Consider the following 27013-nt stretch of genomic DNA (forward strand, 5'->3'; position numbering starts at 1 on the left):
AATAACTGTACAATAGTCTCTTTTCATGGATTCTTCTAAGTTGGGAGACAGCCGCTTTTTTAGCCGAGGGGGAGCAGAATCACCATGCCTCTCTACTCAGAAAACCCACCGAGTGGGTCTGATCTGTTGCCAAGCTGGCAATGCTGAAATAGCAAGCTTATGAAACAATAGCTTCTGAGCTTGCAAAATTAGTTGAGAGCTGTAAGGAAGCATAAGTGCTTAAAATGGCCTGTGTTACACTTGCACAGCTTCACACATTCACAAGTCAAAGCGAGTCGTGCATTGTCATATATTTTCATGTAACATGGTAAAGGTAAAGGGACCCCTGACCATTAGGTCCAGTCGTGGCTGACTCTGGGGTTGCGGTGCTCATCTCGCTTTATTGGCCGAGGGAGCCAGTGTACAGCTTCCGGGTCATGTGGCCAGCATGACTAAGCCACTTCTGGCGGACCAGAGCAGCGCACGGAAACACCGTTTACCTTCCCGCCAGAGCGGTGCCTATTTATCTACTTGCACTTTGACGTGCTTTTGAACTGCTAGGTTGGCAGGAGCAGGGACCGAGCAACAGGAGCTCACCCCGTCACGGGGATTCAAACCGCCGACCTTCTGATCAGCAATCCCTAGGCTCTGTGGTTTAACTCACAGCGCCACCCGCGTCCCGTTTATGTAACATGGAGAGAAATCCAAATTGAGTTAATGGGACTTAAGGTGTATCAGGCAGTGTGAGATAATGGAATATTACAGAAAGGCAAGAAATGATTAGTTAACTTAGTTTATTAATTAGTTTTACCATCATAGGGTTTGCATTTGGATTTTCTGCTTCAAACACCAAAATGTATTGGGGTATTTCACTCTTTGGTGATGTTGTGGTCCCAGACACACTCAATTGCAGTTGCAATCCTAGTGCAATTGACTTGAGGAAGCAATCTTTTCAGAGTACCATTGAAGAAACATGTGATCAGAGAGTTCTGTCCCAGCATGCAGTGCAGTGCAGCATGGAATCCACACCTGATACAGCCACTCAAAGCAGCAAAATATCTTGGAATATCCTGGAGAGCATCTGTGCTGGTGGCACCAAACTGCATTTTTTTTTGCAGGAAGGAAATGATATTTGAACAACCCGTATTGCTAATGTCTGGCTCCAGAATGGAGCTTTTATTTCTGCCATTCAGCACAATAGATCTGGCCAGCACTCTGTCACCAAGCTAGGAAGGAAAGAAGCCACAAAGAAGGAAATGGGTCTCTCTTCTGAGCCACCACCATGCTGGTACCTTGAAGATAGCAGTGAAGGCAGCACAGCTTGCACCAGATCAAAGTCTCCCCCAACTGCTGTACGAATGGGGAAAACATGAGTGTGGGCTGATGCATCCATGCATCTGAATGAGAGGAAGTGGATTTGCCCTGGCTCTTTAAGCCTCTGCTGAGCTATTGACTTTATCTACACAAGCTTCCAAAGTTCACCACAATTTCCATTTTTCCCACATGCCACTATATCCAGTCCCAAGGTGACTGCTTTACTAGGAGCTCTGCGATTTTACTCTTCTTCTTCTTTGGCAATCACTCATAGCTGAGTAAGAGTGTCTTCCATAAACACGGCTTTAATAGTGGGTCAGTAAGTGACTGTGGAGGCCAGTTCTGGATCCATACATCCTTCCACAGTTGGGACATTGGTTTCCGGGCTGAAGTTGATCACGGTTTGGATTTGCCAAGCGTGCCTTCCTCTTAGCACGTTTCTCCCTTGCATCCCGAGTCTTCAAAGTCCATGACACCTTTGGTGTCACCTTTGATGTTCTCCAACTGGAGCACTCGCAGGCCAGTGTTTCCCAATTGTCAGTGTTTATACTACATTTTGAAAAATTTGCCTTGAGACAGTCTTTAAACCTCTTTTGTTGACCACCAGCATTACGCTTTCCATTTTTAAGTTTGAAATAGAGTAGTTGCTTTGGAAGACGATAATCAGGCATCCGCACCAATGAAGTTGATGTTGAAGAATCATTGCTTCAATACTGATGAAGAATCATTGCTTCTTCCAGTACACCGACATTAGTTCACCTGTCTTCCCATGCTATCAAAAGCAAAGAAGCAAAATCTACCGTTTCTTCTTCCTTCAGAGAAGTGTGTTGCAATGCTACAAACACGGAATACCCTGCCTCCCTAAAACCTACAGAAATGGGACAAACAGCTCTGTGAAATGGTGTGGAATTGCTGTAGGAGGTATTTGGATTTTGAGACCTGAGTTAAGCTGACACAAGACCTACAGGGAGCCAGATGGATAAAGGCATTTGAATCTTGCCATGCAGCAGTTTCCAAACTTGAAATGTAGCAGGTGTATCAGCTAGCTCAGTGGCATGGAATTAATTTTCCTCCACAATCACCACTGCTCAGAGCAGATTCAGCCAGACATTTTAGTCTCAGCTCTTGGCCAATCTGGCTAGCTCTCCCAGCTGTACATCTGTTGAAAACACAACCCAGCGATGCAAGTGGCCAAGTGATGCTTGGCACCGTTTTGCATTTCTGTGCAAATTATCATTGGCGGTGCACTTGTTGAAGTGCAGTTCTTGCAACATCCCATTCATTCATCCCATATGAACTGCTTAAACTAATCTCAGCATGGGGTACACTAGTTGCTACTAACTATGTACTCTTAGTTACTAATTATTCTGGACTAGGGATTAGTACAAAGAGGACTGCTTCCCCAGCAGTTAGAAAACAATGCCACCCTTTCCATTCTGTTCATATATGTTTAAAATAAATCCCATAAATGAAGTCAACATCGAAACAAGAAAGACTTTTGAAGTTTTATACATCTCACATGCTCATAGTTTCACCATAAATATAATTTAAACAATAGAAAAAGCAACAGGTGGGATGGTCTTGAGTGTATTTGCAAGTCTCCACTTCACCTTCTCTCCAGCAGAGATGGGGGAGAAATTAGTTCAGTTTGCATTGAAAGCTAAATTCATACTTTGTGAAACTATATGAGAAGCTTGTCAGACTCAACGATAGCGCTTGTCATTCTCAACGGCGCCATGCATGTGAAATCAACTCTTACCTCAAAATATTATTTTACGTATTGTATTGAGCTGCTATGAGGCAGCGGGGTCAGCTGCACATTTGACATGACTGGTGCCTAAACAATACTTAGAAGTTTAAAAGCCAGTGTGGTGTAGTGGTTAAGAGTGGTGGACTCGTAATCTGGTGAACCGGGTTCACTTCCCTGCTCCTCCACATGCAACTGCTGGGTGACCTTGGGCCAGTCACACTTCTCTGAAGTCTCTCAGCCCCACTCACCTCACAGAGTGTTTGTTTTGGGGGAGGATGGGAAAGGAGAATGTTAGCTGCTTTGAGACTCCTTCAGGTAGTGATAAAGCGGGATATCAAATCCAAACTCTTCTAAGTGTGGTGGTGTTAATTTGGAGGCTAACCTAAATTTGGGGGCGCTGGGCAGATCTTTGCACCCTGGCGGCGCATATGCTAAAGACTCCCCAGTAAGAGACATTTATATTTTGGGAATGATTCATGTTCTTATGTAGCTGCATTGTTTTACACTTTCTGCATGTTCCACGATCGTATTATAAAGTGCTTGTGTTCTATATTATAAATCAAGCACTCCTAGGTGTTGTTTCTTTTTGTTTTCCAATGTATTTATTATTGATAAGAAATTCAGTGTAGCGCAAGCAAATTTTCATTCTGAAAGTGTGGGCCAGAGGGGAAAAAAGCTTGAGAACCACTACTTTAACTTCACACACCTGCAAGCGCAGAGGTGCAGCGCGTCTTTGGTAAATGAGCGCACAAAGTCGAAAAGTCCTTTAGTGAAACAGTAGGTATACATTTTGGTAATACCTAGGTATATAAATATTTTGTTTTTCTAGCTTGATCAAAATTATTTATTATTTCATAACAGGTAGATAGTTAAGAGCTTAGGCGGCTTCAGCGGTGGGCGCCAGGCACCCCCACCCCCATAATTTGGCATCCAGGTGCCCTGCACCCCCGGGTGAAGACAGCCCTGTCTTTTACTTATGTACCTTAAGTGTGAATATAAACCCAATGAGAGATGTGAGCTTGCTTTTACTGGGCAATCTCCTTTATATTAGGCCTAATCTGAAACAAACAAACTCTCACCTCCTCATCGGCACAAAGAAGCCTTTCTCTTTTCCAATCTTTCATATTTATCAGCGTTGATAATCCCTGTTCACAAGAATAGGTCATGGAGAGCAGTCGAAGCTATTCTCCAGCACTCTGTTCGAACGGCAATTATAGATCACAACTAGCCATTGCCTCCAAAACCACTTAATGCTCTTGCTCTCATTTTGGAAAGATATCTATCCATATTCTGCGAATAAATAAGTAAGATACTATACTATACTACAATGTACTGTTTAAATGTTTCTATGATTGCCCTTGAATCTTCACACCAAACTTGCCATCCTCTTCTGCCACACCCTTTCAGAACCACTGAGTTAATCCATAGGATGCTTAGCCGACCAAATTCTATCCAAGTGGCAAAAATATTTCTTTCAGAAATAATAACAATAAGCAATATTGCTTCACTTTAAGATGGCTTAACAATGTAATAATTAGAAGGTTCGTCACAGACACTTTTTTTTTACCACAATGGAAGGCATTTGTATAGAAAGCTGTTTGCTTTTCCTTTGCAATACAGAATTCACAAATAGTTGGTGATTTAATAGGACCACCTACCCCCACCCCACTGCCCCACTGGTACTTTCCTCTGTTTTTAAAACTCTGTTTCAAAAGGTTACTCAATCATTTCCATTTATATAGAAGCATTTGTAAAAACTCTCTCTTTAAAACTGTATGTCGACATTTTTGAGTGTGTTGGGAGGAGAAAAGACTGGGAGAATCATGAAATGGTTACCGAATTTGCAAAAATAGCTCAGTTTATTTATAAAGCAGTCAATAAAAGGAAGTTTGGACTGCTTGGCAGCACCTTTTTATTTTATTTTTATTTTTTTGAGGGGGCGATCTTAAACATCCAGGTTTTCATTAAATACTTTACTCCTGAAAGTATTTACCATATACCTTAAATTATGGAGGTTTCATTTTTAGGGTGGGAGAGCTGTAGGATCCATCCAAACCCTTATTCAGCAATTCTCCATTATACAGCTCAGTATGGTTTATATATAGAAGTCTTCCTGTTTGGAAACTATTGACCCTGAGCATCTTTTCGGTCACTAAAATGATTAAACAAACGCCCCCTGCATAATTGCATTGATTTCAGTGAGACCCAGGCTGTGCTCATATTCACAGTGGGTGAGGCTTACATCAGAAGTCCAACCATGTCTACTCAGAAGTAAGGTCTAAGGAATTCAAGGGGACTCACCCCCAGCTAAGTAGGAATAGGACTGCAGCCTTAGAGTTGCAGCCAGTGCTAGTGCCACTCAGAGTATACCCACTGACGTAATTAGTACTAACTTGGATTCAGTAATTTCAAACTCTGAGTTGGACTCGCGTTGGAAACAATCCGTAGTTAGGAGCAAAGATCTAAAGGATTGGGTTGAATGAGCACGTAGTCAGAAGCACGATTGCAATCCATAGCCTGGGTCTAAGGATGTTCATGACTTGTTCTATTTGCCCTAAGGCAGTGGTTCTCAAGCTGTGGGTCCCCAGATGTTGTTGGACTACAACTCCCATCATCCCTGAGCTCTGGCCTTGCTAGCTAGGGGTGATGGGAGTTGTAGTCCAACAACATCTGGGGGACCCACAGGGTGAGAAAGGCTGGCCTAAAAGAATTTGGGGCATCTGTTTCTCAAACAGCACAGCACACACCACGCCCAACGAAGGGAATGTCACAGGTAGCTTGAGATATGCAATGCAGACCAATCATTTAGAGCAGGGATGGTGAACTGTGGCCTTCCATATACTGTTGGATGAGAACTCTCAACATCTCTGGCCATTGGCCATGCCAGCTGAGGCCCCAGGTACCTCATCCCAATTTAAAAGGAAAAGGTAAACCATTCTGTAAAACACATCCAGGACTTTAAATACTAAATTAGCCCCATAGATCTTGACCGTAATATCCAAAGTATCAATGAGAATGTGTAAAAAGAAAACCTGATCTGGAACTAGTTTTATGTAAATATGTTGTTGTGTTGCCAGAACTTGCGCATGGTGGCAGGGAACTGCAGTCCAAGCCTGGTTGTTGTTTAGTCGTTTAGTTGTGTCCGACTCTTTGTGATCCCATGGACCAGAGCACGCCAGGCACTCCTGTCTTCCACTGCCTCCCGCAGTTTGGTCAAACTCATGCTGGTAGTTTCGAGAACACTGTCCAACCATCTCGTCCTCTGTCGTCCCCTTCTCCTTGTGCCCTCCATCTTTCCCAACATCAGGGTCTTTTCCAGGGAGTCTTCTCTTCTCATGAGGTGGCCAAAGTCTTGGAGCCTCAGCTTCAGGATCTGTCCTTCCAGTGAGCACTCAGGGCTGATTTCCTTAAGAATGGAGAGGTTTGATCTTCTTGCAGTCCATGGGACTCTCAAGAGTCTCCTCCAGCACCATAATTCAAAAGCATCAATTCAAGCCTGGTTACAGCTTGTGATTAGTGAGGAGAGGGCTTAACCAGGAATCACTGTTCAGACGAGTCAGTAAGCTGAACCTTAGCTCAGGGCGGTACAGCAGCGAAAAGTTTGGGGGAAGATTAGCATGGCTACAAATTCCTCTCTGGGAGCCCACAAATTTGCACAGTTCTGCAAAGGCAAAGATTGGTATTGTGTGTCATGTGAGCCAGTCATTGAGAATAACTCGCATAGTAAAAATAGCATTCTACCTTATTGGTTTATTCATTAAGCAAATGGACATAGTATTTTTTTATGGCTTTTTCATGGACAATTGCAAGTGGGGAAAATCTAATTTGTCAACCGGGTGATTTATTGTAGATTATTTGTCCAACTCTTAACAGGATGTGACACCTGGTTTTCCACAATGGGTCATTTTTCTCTGGGTGATCCTGATGGAAATTGTAATTCCTCATCCTTCACAACATCCATCATGCCATATATCACTGCCTCCTTTTTATTCGTTTATAATTACTAAATCTTCATGGCACATACTGGCTTCATTCTAAAGTGTTTTGCACAAACGAGTTCTCTTCATTCTTATTCCCATTTTTTGCACACATGGATGTTCACCTCTTCACCTGAAACCTCTAAGGCAAAATTTATTTATAAAAGGCTATCTGAAACAATTTAATTGAAAGACGATAAATCAGTCAGCAGGGGCTGTCTGTCTGTCTATCTCTCTGTCTCATATCCCTGCTCTGATTGCACCCGCGGCAATTTAAAAAGCCGTGAGTGAAACTGCCTTAGAATGCAATAACTGCAGCGATCATCATTGTGTGGTGAGTTCCCGCCCCGCCCCCAGTGGAAATAAAGACACATGACACAATTATTAAGGTTAATGGGCTAAATAAGGCCACAACTTTATTGGTTATAGGTGATGAGCGGTATTAGCTTATTGCATTGGTCCTAACTGACTATATCTGACTCCAGCCCGTCTGCTTGAAGTCTGGGAAGGGTTAACCACCAGTAGGGGGAGTCCTGCTGATGCACATCAACTAGGAACTCCCCTGGGGTCACTGATTGGGGGCATGCCTTAGGCCCTCACCTCCCCAGGCTTCGGACAGGGCCACGCCCCCCAGAATCCTTTATTGGACTACCCTTCAATATGCGGGGCAGGTGATGGCGTTTCCTCCCCTCTTCCATCTACAGAACTATACCAATGCCTAACTTCCAATACCAAGAAAGTTGTGACGATTTGCTACGAGGTAGGTGAAAACCAAGTGGCTGGTGCCAATTTGCCAAGTGGAAAAATTCCTACTAGGCCCCTCAATGGCGACCAACCAAGGTCCATAGCAAGGTCAAGGAACGAAACCTTATAGGGCGGGAGGGTGAGAAACAGGAACAGCTGGTAGGCGGCAAAAGAGGGAAATCCCCAGCAGCGCCTACTTAAATAGGGCAGGCCACGCCCCCAGAGCCAGCCGATTGGCTGGCCAGGGGGTGACACAACCTGGGATTCCCCCAATCGTGTGGGGACTGGGCCATGAAGCCTGCAATCCCACCTCCTCTGCAGGGCGGAAGTGGCTTTGCCAAGTTTCTTCACATTTTGGCTTCCCATTAGTCATAGTTTCAGGAACTCCTGATCTCTGCCCCACGCAGTGAGTTCCATAACTGCAACCTCAGGTAGCAGTGGCCTGTGTGTGGCGGAGTGGACCCATGGAGCCATCTTCCTGACACCAGCATTGCTGCAGCTTACCTGGGCAGGTTGGGAGGCAAGGAAGCAGTCAGGGATGTGTGGCCATACCACCAGAGCCAGCCTAGTAGCCCTGCCCAGGCAAACCAAACCTCACTGTTACCCTGCCTCTCCCCATTCTGGAAGCTGCAGCAAGAGGGTGGCTCCACATCTCTGGGCCAGCAGGGGGATACTGTAGATAGTTCAGGTCCACATATGCAAATAAGGGATCGAAAGTGATGTTCAGTGATTGGATAGTTACAGAAAATGATTACTGTTGTGTTCTAGTGGAGCTCTATATAAGCAGGCTGGCTGAACCCTTCAGTTCAGTTCTGTTCTGGCCTGCGAATAAACAAGAGCTGTTTGAATAATCACTGTGTTGTCTGATATGTTCGCCCACAACTTAACAGGGGCCTTCCTAAGTTTGTTCTAAAGAGGCAAGGTGTGGCCACACAGGAGAGGCCGATTGGTAACTCACAGCACCTGGTGGCAAGATCTGGGAAGGGATATAAGGTCAGCATTTCCCTTCAGCTCTTTGCCACAGCAACACGCTCCTTGCAGCAAGGTTCCTTGGTTCCTTGACTCCTTGCTCCTCGGACCCCTGCCTTCTTGACTCCTTGATTCTCAGACCCCTGCCTTTGTGATTCCTTGCTTCTTGACCCTCGGACCCTTGGTTTCTTGACTCCTAGCTCTCTGATACTCAGACTCTTGGCTTCCCTACTCCTGCCTTCTGGACTCCTGTTCCTGCTCCCCACCATCTTGCCCCCAGTCCCGACGTCCCCAGCCAGGACTTCGATCGCCCATGAACCAGACCATGACAATCTCTGCCTGGCCATGCAATCTGCTCCAGTTCTCAGGGAAGAAGCTTCTGGATCTAGACTGCTTCCACCCACTGAGGCAGGCCGCTGGCTCATCTGGATAGGAAGGAAGATGAGAAGGTTTGCTTTGCTTGAGCAACTAGGTCTATTTGAGCTTTAGCATGCCTAGTGCAGGCATAGGCGAACTCGGCCCTCCAGATGTTTTTGGCCTACAACTCCCATGATCCCTAACTAACAAGACCAGTGGTCAGGGAAGATGGGAATAGTAGTCCCAAGACATCTGGAGGGCCGAGTTTGCCTATGCCTGGTCTAGTGTTTCTGCTCCTCTTCTCATCCTAGCTCCTGGGATGTTCTCCAGCCAGGCCTTTCTGGTGTGCCTTTTCCCAACTGCTCTTTGCCTGATTGCTCTCTGGTCATGATTCCCTGTCCCAAACTCCAGACTCTCCCCAGGCTGCTGCCTACAGCCCAGAGCTGACCTATAGCAATGAGTATTCAAGATGCCTTGGGTCTTTGTGTCATAGCTACAATTCTATGGGAAGGAGCCAAATGCAGGATACAAGCAATCCTTGTAGAGATGCTCAGGACAGAACTAGCACAGCAGCTTGGAAGACATTTGACTGCTGCTTTAAACGGAATTCCAGTGTCTAGTTATCTGACTTTTCCCCATAAGGGCTAGAGAAACATTCTGTATGATAGCACTCCGGCATACGGCAAGTTTCTCCTCTTCTACATGTGATTTAGAATCAGTAGAGGGAACTTGCAGTCCCATGATAACATCGGTTCACACCACGAGTTTCACTTGACCTTATGGCAGAGAAGAGAGTTTGCCCCTCTGCCTTCCTCTCCTCTTGGAACAGAAGATTGAGCGCATTTCTGTTTTTCAACCATCTAAAGACTCCTGCTCTTGGCCTTTTGCACGCTTGTAGAAGCTGAAACCCTTTTAGATAGCTGCTTGTGGTTAAAAGACATAATCGCATTCCTGCAGTTATGTGGCAGGTCTGGAGATGTGCTTAGTGCTTTCAACAGTTGCCCTTGGGGGGTAAATGAGTGGGCTTCTAGCCAGCTCCTCCTGCAGGTTTGATTTATCTGCATGCCAAATTTCCATAGGAAACAATGGCAAAGAACCACCGTGCTGCTGCTGCTGCTGTTCCTGGTGCTTCTTTGGGTAGCAAAGAGACTGTTGCAGACCACAATTCAGCAGCTGTTCGTTGTGGGTTTATAAATTGACAATTTGGAAACAGAGGTCAGAGCCAAGAATTTTATGTTGGTCTTTCATCTAGAGAAGGGCTAGAGTTCCCTATGCTTTTGCAAAGTTTTAACTACGACCACTTGCTAAAGGTAGCGTCATACCACCTGATCATCTGCTTCCTCCTCCTCCTCCAGTCACTTTGCATCAGATAATCTCTCTTGCACACTTGGTTCTGAAACATGCTAGGCTTGCACAACCAAACTTATATGCCTGCGACCATTCAGAAGATGGGAGCTTACTGTGCAAAAAAACACGATTTTGTGAGTCCTCCCTTTCACTCCAGTTTCAGTCGAACACAATTTTTGTTCCAAGATTCGCTCCTAAAAATCCTCATTCATGTGCATGTTTATGATGGAAACAGAGGAAAAACTGGTCACGATGCCTTACAGTCATGCCTACTACTTCACTAAATCAGGAAACTGTTTAAAAGTCCCCCTTTCTTTCTTCAATTTCAGCTCTACTTAGAAAAATCAGGGGGAAAACCGAACATTTTAAAAGGCTACAGGATTTATTTTCATCCAAAGTTAAAAAATAGGATTTTTTAAAAAAACTTGCGAACTTTTATTATTATTATTATTATTAAAGAAGCCAAATAAAGGATGCATTCCTTCTTATGGCCTGCTAGGCTGCTCATTGCCAACATGAATGCTGAGCATTTATTCCACGGATAAACAATGAGCTGCGGGAGGTAACTGGAAAACCTCCCACTCCAGAAGAATAAACTTTGGCAAGTGTTGCAATAAGCTCTGCATTGAAATAGACCTCCAAAGAAGAGACAAAAGGCAGGGTTTTATTTTGGGTTTTGGGTCTTGGTTTGTTTTTTACCACCAAGTACTCTGAATACCTCTAAGGTGTGCCAAGCACGAAGGGTAGCCGATATGTCATTATTAATTCCGACTGACAACTTCGTGGGACCTGTAATTCAAGGTTCGTGTATTAAGGAGACTTGCCCTGAATTAGATTAAATGGCAGCCGGGTGACATTGCTGTCCCACAGAAAAGCGGTGATAGCAGCCCCCTCGTTTATCATAACTTAGGCAATGCTCATAAAGTCCCTTGGCCTTCAAATAGCCTTATTAAGGTCTAAGGTCAGTAAATAAGATTCTGGGAGAGAGCCGGTGTATATTCACAGGGCTGCCTCTCCAGGATACCCTGACGTGTGCTGGGTCCAGTGCTATTTTTCTAGAAAAAGAGGTGCCGGAAGTCACCCTGAACGCCTCCCTTGTCCTCATATACAGTCGTACCTCAGGTTACAGCTGCTTCAGGTTGCGTTTTTTCGGATTGTGGACTGCCGAAACCCAGAAGTACCGGAATGGGTTACATCCAGGTTTTGGCGGTCACGCATGCGCAGAAGTGCTAAATCACTCTTTGCGCATGTGCAGAAGCACCAAATCGCAACCCGCATGTGCCAATGTAGGGAGCCAATGATGAACAGAAAGTCTCTCTCCCCTCACAGTTCTTCCTCTGGAGCATCTCTCTTATGAAGACTCCCAGTCCGATGGCACAGTAATACCATCCCCTGGGGAGCTGCACATGTACCACCTTCCCAGATTCCACAGCCTTTCTCAAATAACTAGTAGGCTCCTTTTTGTGTTTGCCTCTGTAAACGGCCATCCTGGGTTTGTGTAAAAACTTCTGCATGACTGGCTGGCTGTGACCATTTCTTTTTTGACTCTGGCCTTGCCCACCGGGGGCAGAGGTGCCCAGAAGGGAACACAGCCTCTTATAAAGATGCCCCACTCCTGGTGTATAGGATTGTAGGCTGGATCCATTCCAGAGTTTCTCACGCAGAGCGAAAAGAAAAGGCAGACAGATTGGTAGGAGGTTTGGGAAACTTGTTTTGATGCAGCGGTTTCCTCTTCTCGGCTTTTCCCCCTCAGGTGGGAGACGGGGCAGTGGAGCTCCTGTAGCCTCACCTGCGGTGTAGGACTGCAGACCCGAGACGTCTTCTGCTCTCACCTCCTCTCGCGAGAAACCAACGAGACGGTGATCTTGGCAGACGGGCTGTGCCACAAGCCCCAGCCCATCCAGGTGCAAGCCTGCAATCGTTTTGACTGCCCCCCGTCCTGGTACCTCTCAGAGTGGCAACAAGTAAGTAATGTCTTTCATTCAGTGAACCAAGGCATGAAGTTTCCTCCACTTGCGCAACAAACAGGGAAGATGCAAATTCTGAACCCCATCAAAGATCAACACCAGGGGTAGGCAACCTAAGGCCCATGGGCTGGATGCGGCCCAATCGCCTTCTCAATCCGGCCCACGGATGGTCCGGGAATCAGCGTGTTTTTATATGAGTAGAATGTGTCCTTTTATTTAAAATGCATCTCTGGGTTATTTGTGGAGCCTGCCTGGTGTTTTTGTCAGGAGCTCGGCCTACACTCAAGTGGGACCCTGCCAGAGACACGTGCCCGACTGGCATGTTCTCTCCCTCCCGGTCTTTCATTTGGGAGCTTCAAAAGCTTTCTTCAGCCCAAACATCACAGCGACTGATGCCAACCGACACCGGCACACTTAGGGATCCACAGAGTTTGCGCATCATGCGTGACAGACCTCAGCAACTCAGCATTTGGGCTAATCTACTTTATTTACATATAAACACACACAGAGCACTGCAACATGGCTCCCTCCCTCTCTAGCATCAGACAGCAAAGAGGGGGGGAAACAGGACAATAGTCCCACTTCACGGAACACAATAACACAAACATCCTGTCTCCGTCACTTCGCACTTTGTGGAGTCAAAATATACACTGTCATGTGAAAGACAACAATCCCATGACTGCAATCATGGAGCAGGAATTCTAACAGTTTCTACATGAGTAGAATGTGTGCTTTTATTTAAAATGCATCTCTGGGTTATTTGTGGGGCATAGGAATTCATTATTTTTTTCAAAATATAGTCTGGCCCACCACATGGTCTGAGGGACGGTGGACCGGCCCATGACTGAAAAAGGTTGCTGACCCCTGGTCAACACCGTCTCTCATTTTTGCTTTGATTTTGAGGCAAGCCCACTGCCCCCATAGACACCCTCTTTGGTTGCCCCACTAACATGGGGTAAACCTCACTCTGGGAAGTTCATTGTATCTACTGCAGCTTTTTACATGAATACAATATTTTAGCTATAAGCGTTACCACTCTTCTTCGCTGTGGCTTTTGAGTTCTCATAAGGAAAGATGGTCCAAATTAGATTTTTATTTATTTATTTAATAAAGCTTTAATGTTCTTGGCAGAAGAACTCCTGAGATAACGATCAGCATGTTTAACATTTTGAGTGATTAAAAATACATCCTTATAAATTCAAGTCTTTATTTTTAAAATGTTCCATATTTGGGATAAAGCTGTGAGGGTGTTTACCTTGTTTTGAGGGGTGATCTCCTCTCCTCGCCTCCCACCCCAAAGAAAATGGTATCAGAATTCATTTTTATAAGCCCCGGTAAACATCTCTTTTGCAGAAAGTGGCTGCAAAGGGTTGCATCAATAAATCTTTTTCTATCTTCGCTTTATTGCTGAAGGGAAGGGACTTTTAACAGAACAAACCGTGGCTCACTTTTCAGAATATCTATTAAAGTTCCTTGGGCTGACATGTCCCAGAACATTTTTAAAGGCTTCTTTCCCCTCTCCTGACCCTTCAAAACTGTTTCTCCCAGGAGGTGGGAGTGGGGAACCTTGCTGATTGCAGCCAATTAGTATGCTTTAGGATCCAACAGCAACCATTAAAGTTTTGGAAAGCGTGATTCCTTTTTCCTTCTGCATCTGTTTGGTCTCACTGCCTAACAATGTAAGTGAACAATTCCAAGAGTGAATGTAGAAAATAACTGCTTACCAGATATTAACTTGTCCATAGAAGGGAGTTATAATCGCTGTTAATTTCGGAACATTTCAGACAACCGGTGAATTGGTGCTCCGTGAATGACAGTCCACATAATGCAGCATTTCAGTAGCAAGGCTCTCGCCCTGCTGTATACAATATGTTGTTACTGTCATTGTTTTTTAGTTGCTTTGCTTACAAAAGTTCAAAGTTGTAAAGCTGTTGTGTGTTTGTTTACCTTTTGCTGTTGCGAATACAGTGGAACCTCGGCTCCTGAACGCCTTGGGAGCCAAACGTTCCGGCTCCTGAATGATCGAAAACTGGAAGCGATTGTTCCGGTTTTTTAACGTTCTTTGGAAGCCGAGCATCTGGCACGGCTTCTGATTGGCTTCAGGAAGCTCCTGCAGCCAATTGGAAGCCACGCCTTGGTTCCCGAACCGTTTCAGGAGTCAAACAGACTCCAGGAACGGATTCCTTTTGAGAACCAAGGTTCCACTGTAGTTTGTTGAGGTTTTCTTTTTCACAAAATTATGCTGCAGTCGACAGCCCCCTCCTTCATTTCTCCCTCCCGTTACCCCTCCTCACATACCCAAACATACTGATGCACCCACCTGATAATTCTAGTTAATACATATGCTACAGATACAAACAGTACAGGGGAGCAGGAAAAAGGGGATAAATAAATGTGTAAAAAATACATTAATAATCGCTACAACAATATAAATAATGCAGCTGCAATTCATAATAATGCAATGGCAAAGAAAGAAAAGAAATCTCATCGGTGTGCCTCCTTTTGTTTACTGCTCTAGGTACTACTCAGTGAATAATTCTAAAAACTAGCCCCAAATAATTTGAAAGCTCCTTTTGTGTTTCACAAAGCAGAACCTCTTTGTGTGTTGTATGTGTGTTTTGTCTGGTAGATTGGATAGTGAAGTACCTATGCACACACACCTGTGCATTAAAACACCTTTATGGGAGACTTTAGCATCCTAAAGCATCAGAAAGAGCCCGTTGTTGTGGGTAGGTCTATCCCTCATATCATGTCAGCCCTCGTCAGACATTTTGTAAATGGTTTAGCTATAATGTCAAAGGGACTGTAGGGACAAGCACACAACACGACTTCTCCTTCACGCCTGTTTTCATTGCCTTCCAACTCACGGTTCATTCTGCACATTGTCATATGTGGGACATAGAGCTAGTTCACAAGTACAGGCTTAGGCATCACTTTTATTTATCACTGCTTGCTAACCTTGCAATTGAATATGTGAACGGACTCCATTGAGTAGTTCTCTCACTCGCTTGATCTCACGCTCTTTAATTGGGAACCAAAAGGGATAATACCATGTGAAACCAAGATTGTAGGAAGTTTTTTATCAGAGGAAATATGAATGTGATAAGTCTTCCCGAGGATTAACATACAAGACACTAATTGGTATTAGCCAACTGACAGGTGCAAATAGAATTATTATTATTATTATTATTATTATTATTATTATTATTATTATTAATATCCCGCCCTCCCCAGCCGAAGCCGGGCTCAGAGCGGCTAACAACATTAAAATGATACAACATTCTAAAATCATTTCATTGTAAAATCAATTCAAATCAGATTAATGGCAACCATTGGGCTAGAGTTCTGTGAGGATTGCCAAAGAAGGGGGTCAGGCTGTGCCCTGGCCAAAGGCCTGGTGGAACAGCTCTGTCTTGCAGGCCCTGTGGAAAGATGTCAAGTCCCGCAGGGCCCTAGTCTCTTGTGACAGAGCATTCCACCAGATCGGAGCCACAGCCGAAAAACCCCTTGCTCTGGTTGAAGCCAGCCTAACCTCTCTGTGGCCTGGGACCTCCAAGATGTTTTTGTTTGAAGACCGTAAGGTCCTCTGTGGGACATACCAGGAGAGTATGGAACCAGTTTCAACTTACTTTTGGGAACCTAACATGGTACCTTGGATTTTGGACTCCAACTCCCATCAGCCCCAGCCAGTATGGTGGAAGTTGCAGTCCACAACATGGGTACCATGTTCTTTAACCTGGTGGTTTCTGCATAAAAAGAAATGCTAGAAGCAGGGCCTCACTGGCCTCATTGGGTCAAGTGAATCTCTATACAAGTTTATAATCTAGTTCCTGGCCTGCATGAATGTATGCAGGAGAAGATTTAGCTTAAAGAGGGAGGGAGATGTGGTTCATTAGAAATTAATCTAACATACTTACATTGACTCCAATAATCCTCCCCTTTTATTTTTGGAAGCAGTGCTCACAGCAGTCACCAAGAGTCATAAAAATAAAGGACTATGTGGTTTAGTAGTTTATTATATTAACCTTGCAAACCAATTATTTAGGGAGCTGCGGATTGAAGACCCAGGGTGTAGCTTTCCCATGAATTAAAATTTGGTGGGAGTGGTGGATTAGACTGTGGAGTTAGGTTGGGCCTGGTGTTGAACAGAGGGTTTTCTGAGCAAAGAGAGCGCCAAAGGACAGCTCCGCTTCTGCTGTTTGTTTAACTTGCACTCTTCTCACAAGTAGGCTGTATGTAATGGCTGCCATCTCACACGCAGTCACTTCAGTTGCGATTCAAGCGACCTGACGCATGGCAGTTGCTGCAAATGTCAGCAAGCTCTGAAGCCTCTGCCACTTCTGTTGTCCTCCAGTGTTCACAGACGTGCGGGGGTGGCCTTGAGAAGCGGGAAGTGCTCTGCAAGCAGCGCATGGCCGATGGGAGTTTCCTGGAGCTTCCAGAAACATTCTGCTCCACTTTGAGGCCCGCCTCCCAACAAGCCTGCCAAAATGAGGACTGCCCCCCAGAGTGGCTTCTTTCAGACTGGACGCAGGTATGAGGTAGCAGTAGAAAACAAAAACAAACAAACCGCAGCCTTGGGTGTCTCTAGCATTGGGTAGCCAATGTGGTACCCTCCAGATGTTTGGGACTGTGAATACCACTATATCTGAAGGAGCGTCGCCACCCCCATCCTTCTACCCAGACACTGAGGTCCAGCTCCGGGGGCCTTCTGGCAGTTCCCTCACTGCGAGAAGCCTGGGAACCAGGCAGAGGGCCTTCTCGGTGGTGGCACCCGCCCTGTGGAATGCCCTCCCACCAAATGTCAAAGAGAACAACAACTACCAGACTTTTAGAAGACATCTGAAGGCAGCCCTGTTTAGGGAGGCTTTTAATGTTTGATATACTATGATATTTTAATCTTTTGTTGGAAGCCACCCAGAGTGGCTGGGGAAGCCCAGCCAGATGGGCGGGGTATAAATAATATATTATTATTATTATTATTATTATTATTATTACTACTACTACTACTACTACTACTACTACTACTACCATCAGCTCTAGGCAGGATAACACAGGAAGTCATGGGCATCTAATGAAGCAGAATGCTGGAAGATTCAGGATGGATTAAAAAAACGTGGTTTTCATGCATTGCATAGTTGAACAATGGCACTCGCTTCTCCACAAGGACACCAACTTCAGGGGGTCCTGGGGGCCCAGACACCCACAGAAAAAAAATTCTGTGGGTGCCCAGCCTCCATCCCCACCCCCGCTGGCCACCAGGTGCGCTGGCCACCAGGTTTGAAGTCGTCTTTTTCTGTGTCCTCTCTGTGGGGCTCTTGGGCAGTTGGCTCCCACCACTCTCACTCATCCAGCCAGCTTCTTACATCTAGTTTTGCCCCCATCCTCTTCCCTGCTGAGTTCTACAAGGGCAACACTGAAACTAAGGAGAAGGGAGCTGACTGGCAGTGCCACGCTCTCAGCAGGTTGTAAGGAGAAAAGCAGGTAGGTTGGGGCTGACCGAAGGCAGGCTGAGGTTGGTTGGGCAGTGCCCCATTTGCCCTCAGTGACCAGCCTGAATGGATGGGGTCAGATAGGTCTCCCTTTTCCCATGATGTTCTTCCTGAAAGTTGTGAGGTGTATTCTCCTAGTAGCCCTATTACACCTGGCTGGTGGTAGAGACCCCAGTGTGCTTTGCTGAAGGGATGCTCTATTTTGACATTTCCATTTGGAACATCTCTGCAAAACCTCCATAATAAGAGTTGGAGATGATGGCTTGTAAATTCAGAACTTCATCATGCGCATTCTAGGTGGGTTTGGGGGCAGGCAAGGGAGTGAGTGATAGTTCGTCCTGGTGCTCAGGTTATTTCCACAGAGGTACAAATTCATTGGTTGCTAGTTCATTGGCTCTATACTTATGGAAAACCAGCCTCGATCCAGTATACCTGAAGGAGCGTCTCCACCTCCATTGTTCTGCCCGGACACTGAGGTCCAGCGCTGAGGGCCTTCTGGTGGTTCCCTACTCTGCGAGAAGCCAAGTTACAGGGAACCAGGTAGAGGGCCTTCTTGGTGGTGGCACCCACCCTGTGGAACGCCCTCCCACCAGATGTCAAAGAGAAAAACAACTACCAAACTTTTAGAAGACACCTGAAGGCAGCCCTGTTTAGGGAAGCTTTTAATGTTTAATAGGTTATTGTATTTTAGTGTTCTGTTGGAAACCACCCAGAGTGGCTGGGGAAACCCAGCCAGATGGGTGGGGTATAAATAAATTATTATTATTATTATTATTATTATTATTATTATTATTATTATTATTATGGGGTCTGCCTTTCATCGGTACCAGGTGCGCTCTGAGCAGCTAGAGGAAACAAAAGCAACAACTGGGATGAAGTTTGCTACAGCTGCCTTTCCGCATTGCCTTGTCTGCAGCAGAACACCTGTGTGTGCTGCAGGAGGGTTCAGAGCGTGTTTCAGGGAATGCAATCCATTGTAGAAAAGCTTTGTGGGCCACACAGTTGTGCTGTGCGAACTTAGAGCACACTTTGGAGAGGGCCTAACCAGCACCTCCCCTGTAACACTGCAGAGGAAGACTTTTCTGTCCTTTCTGAGGTTGCGTACACATTACCAGTTTAAATGCAGAGAAGTCCTTTTTTCAGTTCTGATCAAAGCTGGTTTGAGGGGAATGAATCAAAATGCAGTATTTCATTTGAAAATGTAGGCTAGATACAGGTGGTGGCGAATACCATGAGTGCATGGCTTCCTAGACCAGCAGATGCAGAGGAAACGAACATGTGTACACAGCCTTATCTTCTCTCTAAGGAACCACCTGACAAGCCTCGTAATATAGAATACTCAGGCTGCAAAAAGGCCCTTGCCAACTTCAATAAACACTTTGTAGGAGAGCATTTGCGTAAAGCACTGCTCTAGTCTTTAATGATCCACGACCGAATACATGTGCACTTTGGGTTTGACATTATCGAGTGATTGCAGAGAGAGAGAGGCTTTCAGGTAAGGGATGTCTGGAGCACCTAATAATAATAATAATAATAATAATAATATTTTTTTAAAAAAATAATAATATTTGCAACCCACCCAACTGCCTGGGTTGCCCCAGCCACTCTGGGCGGCTTCCAACATATATAAAAGCATATTGCTTAATCCTAAAACCAAGTAGGTGTTCTTCTCCTCGCCATTGCCAACCCCTCTTTCACTCAACGAGAAAGTTAATAGCTTTGTCGATGAAAGAAACCCGTCGTGCCAGGATGTGTTTGTGTGTGCGTGTGTTGTAGAGGAAGCTTAACTAATTGATAATGATCTATCCTGCCAAATAAATAGATTGTATAATGCAATCAGCTGCTAGGACATGCACCCATTATGGGGCTAAAGCAGGCATTCTACCCCCTCCTCAGGCAGTCATTTTGCTCATCAAAATGTACGAAAAAAGCTACACAACTTTCTGCATAACAGCATTTATATTATTTTTTCAAAAGGGGGCTGTTTTCTTCTACACCAGAGAACGTTTTGGCGTGTCTCTCCCCACCCCCTTTTCTGCACCCATAACCATCCTTGCACGAATATTAGAAAGTTATATTTCATAGCCCTGATTCAACAAGAGCCATTTATTTATGTGGTGCACACACAGCAAGGGCAAGCAGAGCAAACCTGGACCCAGATACTCGCAGCTGCTACTGGATCTGTACATAGAGTTTATAATACTGCACCTGTAACCATGTGCACAGGGCCCAAAGGAAGGAGACACCTTTGCTCAAGAATGTAGGTCCTTCATTGGAGATGGAGCGGGCCCATCCATCTGTCTTACGATTTAGATAGCTCTTGGTTATCTGGGGCCACAGCTTTTGATAATTATTAATGTCCGTGCCTTACTTGCCACATGCCCACCCTGCCTTGTGTAAAGCTGAATCTGAACTGGGGTCCATGTGAGCATCATGTCTGCTTCTCCCTCCCTCCCTCCCTCCCACTCGCTGTTGCCATGTTAGTCATCAGCCGCTTCCAGGAACAGCACCGCAAGCAAAAAACATAAGAGTTGGAGTTCTTTGCAGATGTTGGCAAGAGTGCAGGCCTGTTAAGTTGCCTGCATATGAGTTACACCAAAGCGATCCTGTGTATTCCGTAGCCTGCCCGCTGGAGTACCTAACTTTTCCTGAAGACAGGATGGTGAAAAGTGAAGGAATGGGAACCTGTCTTCTTATGCTGGCATGGGTAGGACTTCCCATGTTCAGACGGCTGCAGGAAGGCAGCTGTGACTATGCGTGCTTGGTTTGAACAATAGCCACATTATGTCTTCCCATATTATTTCCCCATTTAACCCATGTTTATGGCTTCCATGGAAAATCCAATTGTTATGTACTGAGCTTGGATCCTAGAACAATAGGCAGGTAGGATCCTAGAATGCAACAACTGGATTGGCCTGCAGGAGTAGCCCAGTCAGGCCCCAGGAGGAAGTTAATCAGCCTATTAGGTCAGTAGGATCCTAGAATGCAACAACCGATTGGCTCGCAGGAACAGCCCTATCAGGCTCCAGGAGGGAAGCATCATCAGCCAGTCACACGGGACCCATTGTGTAAATAATGTATATAAAGCCTGAGGTTTGGGGGGAAATTCATTCACTGTTTACGAGCTGCAATAAAGAGCATGAAATCACTACGCGACTCCAAGTATATTTCACCAATTAAAACAAACAACCAAAACCATGAACAGTGCATCTGGATTAAAGTGGTGGGTGGAGACAGAGAACACCATTATCACGAGGTTGATGTTTTGTGGATATTGTGAAAACCTTACATGTATGAGCATTACCGAATCCACAAAAATCTGCAAAGGGGAGTTCCCTTCTGTACAGAGTAATGCACCCTAATATTTTAAAGCATAGTGGTCACGGGAAGAGATTACAGTCCATGCACCCTTTTCTCTGTACCTCTTTGTCTTTTAACATGTGACCTTCCTAATCAGTTCCTGTTTCTGCCTAGTGTTCTGTGAGCTGTGGTGAGGGAACCCAGAAGCGAAATGCTATTTGCAGGAAAATGCTAAACACCGGGCTTTCTGCCATCATCAATTCATCGCTGTGCCCGCCCTTGCCGTTCTCATCCTTGGTCAGGCCATGTGCAGTAGCAACCTGTGCAAGTGAGTATAGAAAAGCAACTGGGGCGAGTGGGAATTCTGAGGGTTTGTGGCATCTCCGTGACCAAACAGGAGTTTGTAGAGCCCTTTAAGGTAAAGGGTAAAGGGACCCCTGACCATTAGGTCCAGTCGTGACCGACTCTGGGGTTGCAGCGCTCATCTCGTTTTACTGGCTGAGGGAGCCGGCGTACAGCTTCCGGGTCATGTGGACAGCATGACTAAGCTGCTTCTGGCAAGCCAGAGCAGCACACAGAAACACCCTTTACCTTCCCGCCGGAGCGGTACCTATTTATCTACTTGCACTTTGATGTGCTTTCGAACTGCTAGGTTGGCAGGAGCAGGGACCGAGCAACGGGAGCTCACCCTGTCGCGGGGATTCAAACCGCCGACCTTCTGATCGGCAAGTCATAGGCTCTGTGGTTTAACCCACAGCGCCACCCGCGTCCTGTAGAGCCCTTTACTCAGTAACAATTTACTGCAAAGCACCTGGAAGTTCAGCAGGGGCTGAACTCAACCAGCACAGTGGATTATTTGCCCTCTAGATCCCATTCATAAGACTTTCCTATAATAGTTTGCCTGTGTTCCTTAAAAATCAGGCAACAAGTTGAGAAAAGGCCTTAATGACTAGTTGATGCACACACAGAAATCTGAATCAATGGCAAAGTGGCTTGTGACACAGTCCATGGTCTACCCTGGGAGTCTGCAAGTATAGACATGGGTGAATTATGGACCAAAAAAAGAGAGAGACCTTATTGTGGCTATTGCTGGACTATAGCTCTCACCATCCCTGACATTTGGTTGAAACCCTGTCTCGGGGTTTGATTCAGCAAGAAAAGGCCCCCTAATCACTTTGAGGCAAATGGATTCCATGTTTTCAAAATGATAAAACTTTCATAACATTGCAGTTGTATTCAATTGTGCCTGAAATTCCCAGGGCTTGTTTGTTTTCCGTGAAGAAGATATAGAAGGGTGGGGGTCCCTTTCCAAACAGTAATAATCGGGTTCAGCGTTCCAGAGGTTTGTGGGTGATGTTTAACAGTGTCCCTCATTGGCAGAACTGTTCCACCCATCCCTTGTACCCTCAGTGCACCCCCCCCAAAAAAAAATATGGGAGGGGGGAATCAGGAAATGGTGGGTGTCGCCCTGTGTGTTTAGTATAATGTCATTTAAGATTAGTACGCTACTCATGTATCATAACTTTTGCCTGAAAAATGGAGAAGTACAGTGAGAAGGAAAGAATTGGGGGCCTTGTTTGTATAAGTTTGCAACAGCTGTGATTTATACATGGATGGGCCATTCATAAATGCTACATTGGGATTTGATTTCTAAGTGCAAAATGTAACATTATTTTCAAAATCCATGACCCAGTCCTCATATTCTTTTCAGTTGTCTGGCACAGAGATCTGAACTGCAGGGACCCACATAACTAATGAAGTCTAATATTATCCACCGTGGGGTTTTCAACCCGCTCAAACTAGATTTGTTCTGCTTCACATTACACCCTCGAGACTCCACTGCATTTATTCCTCCTTGCTGCTCTCAGCTGTGGGGCCTCACAGGGCTGAAACGATGAACATTTAACAAGGGGAGTTCCCCTTTTTTCTTTCGCACCTTCCTTGTATTCATTAGATGGGCTCCTTCACGGAAAGACCTTAAGCAATGGGACGTGCATTGCTGTTTTCTGATTTGGGGGAGGGGCTGCAGCTGCCACCCACCTATTCGCTGTAAATCATAATAGCTAAAATAACAGCCAGTGCCGAAAAGAAGCTGTTTATTTTGTTTGATGAGGTGCAAATGACATTTCTGGACAACACTGAGGTGCTACTGAAAATGATATCTCGTGCTGATTTTCCTTCCTCTCTCCTAGATTAGAGTGTAGTGCCCCGTGCCATGATATAGTGCAGGCATCCCCACACCCAGCCCTCCAGCTGTTTTGGGACTACAACTCCCATCATCCCTAGCTAACAGGACTGGTGGTCAGGGATGATGGGAATTGTAGCCCCAAAACAGCTGGCGGGCCGAGTTTGGGGATGCCTGATATAGTGTATTACCCCATGATATGTCATTCGAGCTCTTGTTGCTCTGTCCCAGCTCCTGCCAACCCAGCAGTTCAAAAGCACACCAGTGCAAGTAGATAAATAGGTGCCACTGCAACAGGAAGGTAAACGGTGTTTCTGTGCGCTGCTCTGGTTTCACCAGAAGTGGCATAGTCATGCTGGCCACATGACCTGGAAAGCTATCTGTGGACAAACTCTGGCTCCCTTGGCCTGAAAGTGAGATGAGCACCGCAACCCCATAGTCACCTTTGACTGGACTTAACAGTCCTTTCCCTTTACCTTTACCTTTATCATGTCATGTCATGCTCTCTTTGGCCCTCCCTGCCTCCTGCCACAGCAGCAGCCGATGTTGTGGAAGTAGAACAGGAAGTGCGCAATCTGATCACAGCATATCACAGATGAACTGGAACAAAATGGGAGAGAGGGAATAACCCAATTCTAGTTTCCACCCGAACTTGCTAGGCTGAGAATGGAGAGATGATGTGGTTCCATTTCCAAACATTATTAATTACATTTCAGGACACCAGAGGCCATCTCACAAGCAAACCCCTCTGATCATGGCTCAAAAGAAAGTCTTCATCCAAACAAGGAAACAGAGAAAGCTGCACTTCGTTGTCGGCGGGTACGCCTACCTTCTCCCCAAAACCTCCGTCATCCTCAGGTGCCCCGTGAGAAGGTTCCGGAAGCCAATGATCACATGGGAGAAAGATGGCAAGCGGCTCATCAGTTCGGCTCACGTGACTATTGCTCCGTATGGATATATGAAAATTCATCGGTTGAAGCCCTCCGATACGGGGACTTACACCTGCACAGCAGGGCTGGCTCGGGAGCATTTTGTGATTAAGCTCATAGGAGGCCACAACAAGCGCATGGCTGCCTTGTCACTTGGGATGATGAAAGAAGAAGAAGCCACAAGGAAGGCCAGCTTGAACGAAGCTTTGCACGCCCAGGAGAAGCATCAGAACGGAATCCTCTTCAACGGGAGCAAAACTGAGAAACGGGGGCTTCTTACTGACCCTAGCAGCCGGTACGATGATATTGTCTCCAGGCTTTTGGAGTACAGAGGATGGCCTCACGACCACCCAGAGCCATGGGAAGCTCAGGACTCTGCGGAGAGAAACATCTCTTCCGAGGAAGATCAAGGCCAGGAGTACACCCTTCCTTTCACCATGGTCGCCAGCCAGGATCGTTTGGACGACATCCTGAGAAACTTGTCCCAACAGCCAGAGGAAGTTCAGGATGTCTATAGCAAGCAGCTGGTTGCGCAGTTGGCCCACGAAATTTTCAAGAGCCATTTGGAACACCAGGAGTCCCTTTTCAAAACTCAAGGGAGCAGGGTCAGTTCTGCGTCGGTGGAGGTCCCGTTCAGCAAGTATTTTTCCGAGTTCACCAGCTCCTTGAGAACGTCTTCGGCTGAAGCCCACTTGTCCTCATCACCGGAGCTGACAAACGGCTCGCGGGGGCCTCATAGAAAGCCTGCCATTCTCAAGAAGATTTCTGCGGCACAGCAGCTCTCCGCCTCCGAAGTGGTCACCCATCTCGGACATACTGTCGTTTTAGCTAGCGGGACGCTAAGTGTGCTTCTTCACTGCGAGGCGGTTGGGAACCCAAAGCCCACCATTAGCTGGGCGAAGAATGGAGAGGTGGTGCAGTTCAGCAAAAGGTAACAAATTCTGTTGATTTTACCTTCCCAAGGATTAACCTATTCACTTTTCTGTTTTAGTATTTGTCCTTTGATGTTCACAGTTCCTGTTCTGGGGGCACATTTTGCAAGCATGCACACACAGTGTGGAGTGGTACTGTCCATGTGACGACCCCAGGAAATGTACAGGCTCATAGTGATTAAAACCTGCCTTTGTTATTCAGTGCATGGATCAATACCTTCCCCTATGGAGAGATCAATGGGGAGATCCCCACTGTAGCGCAAGAAAACCTGGGGAGCTAAAGCCTACCCCCACTCCTTGGGGTAACAGGGTCATTTCTGGGAGGGGTTACATTTCTGCCACCACAGTATTTCCTGAGGATCCATGTTCCTTGTTTCATGCCTCCTCTATGATTCCTACAGCACTCATCCCAGAACAGTAAATTCTGCCCTTGCAAAAAAACAAAAACCCACTGCAGCTATCATTCTGCAGCTATAAATTCTAAAATTTGACACACTTCACTCAGATGGAAGTAGCCAGTCCTGCAAATTCTGGCAGAAAATGAAAAAGTTATAGACTGTTAATATGAATTTAACTTTAAAGATTCCCTGCATGAAATACCTACAACTTAGCAGTTTTAATATATTCTGAAGGGACTCTTGTGACTGTAAATTTCATCCACTTTGGCCAAAAGCAGGGGAAATTACAGCCTTTTTAAAATAGATTCCCGAGTACAGTAAATGGGGAACACAGAACTTTGTCTAATAAAGAGCAACTCAGAACCCATTATTTTTCAAAAAAAAGCACCCTGACGCCACCTGCCTTCTTTCTGATAGCCTGTCTCTGGCTGATTTTTATTTTTTATTTAAAAATGTAGTTTGAAACATACTTAGCATAGAATCTTTTTAGCAAGATTTTTAGCAAGATTGATGATGCAGAGTGAAAAGGAACTGTTTAATTGTTCGGAGGGCTTAGGGGGTTGTCAAGAACACGAGGGGGGGGGCGGATTTCAATCAAGACATGTTCCCTCTCCTATGTTGGCAGGGAGAGAATTGCTGCTCCAAGAACACTACTTCTTCATTTCCGAACTCTTCATGGGCAATAAAACCTGTAGCCTGAACTGTCAAACACCCATCTGTAATAAATTCCTCCGAGTCCTCTGAATGATCAGCATATAGTGATGATTATTTACACACCCAAGTGAAAAATAATACCATTTTAGGTTTGGGTCAAATTGGCTCCGGTGAAGTGAGCAGTCATTATTAACAGCAGCTGCAGCTATATATGGGAAAGTTTCACATGTGGTAAAAGATACGGCCCCATCATTTACAATTGCTAAAGTTTCTTCCAGGCCAAGTCCAACCCCCTGTCCGCTATATAACACAGGCACAACAGAGTAGCACATCTTATGCATTAGCTTTGACTTGTGGCATCCTTGCCAAAACGTTTGCTTTCCATTGTTTTAAGGGGGCTTGAGTCGTTGGGAGAGAACCCAGTACAAGGCAGCTTCTAATTTGTGCAGAAAACAGGGGATGTTTTTGTTTTTTAAGCAAAACTCCTTTCTGTGTCGTTTTCTTACGGCTGGCGATATTTGATCATGTATCTGGAGCCTTGTATCCTCGCTATGCGTTCAGCTGTGTGTTAACTTGTGGCACTACGCATGCACAGGGTTGGGTGGCCATACGAGAGAGCGGCTTAAGACCTGCTAGTGTGCTCAGAGGCATCTGCAATAGTTGACGTATTTACAAGGCAGCCATCCAAGAATCTGCTGCCAGTACATGTTTCCTCTATG

General features: G+C 45.6%; 1 protein-coding gene across 5 annotated transcripts in view; it reads left to right on the plus strand.

Annotated features, from left to right (window-relative positions):
• ADAMTSL1 (ADAMTS like 1) overlaps positions 1–27013 on the plus strand; it is a 718478-nt gene that overhangs the window by 405001 nt on the left and 286464 nt on the right. For 4 of the 5 annotated variants that reach the window (XR_013391089.1, XM_028711677.2, XM_028711680.2 and 1 more), the window contains 4 exons: positions 12191–12401; positions 16759–16938; positions 21371–21524; positions 24098–25241. Coding sequence is in view for 4 of the 5 variants with exons in the window: in XM_028711677.2 (XP_028567510.2) it covers positions 12191–12401; positions 16759–16938; positions 21371–21524; positions 24098–25241 (1689 nt within the window). In the remaining variant the exon portion in view is untranslated. The remainder of the gene's footprint in view (positions 1–12190; positions 12402–16758; positions 16939–21370; positions 21525–24097; positions 25242–27013) is intronic. The other variant, XM_028711679.2, reaches the window with a different exon arrangement.

Source organism: Podarcis muralis, chromosome 17, assembly GCF_964188315.1.
Source record: "Podarcis muralis chromosome 17, rPodMur119.hap1.1, whole genome shotgun sequence".
Taxonomy (NCBI): Eukaryota; Metazoa; Chordata; class Lepidosauria; order Squamata; family Lacertidae; genus Podarcis; species Podarcis muralis.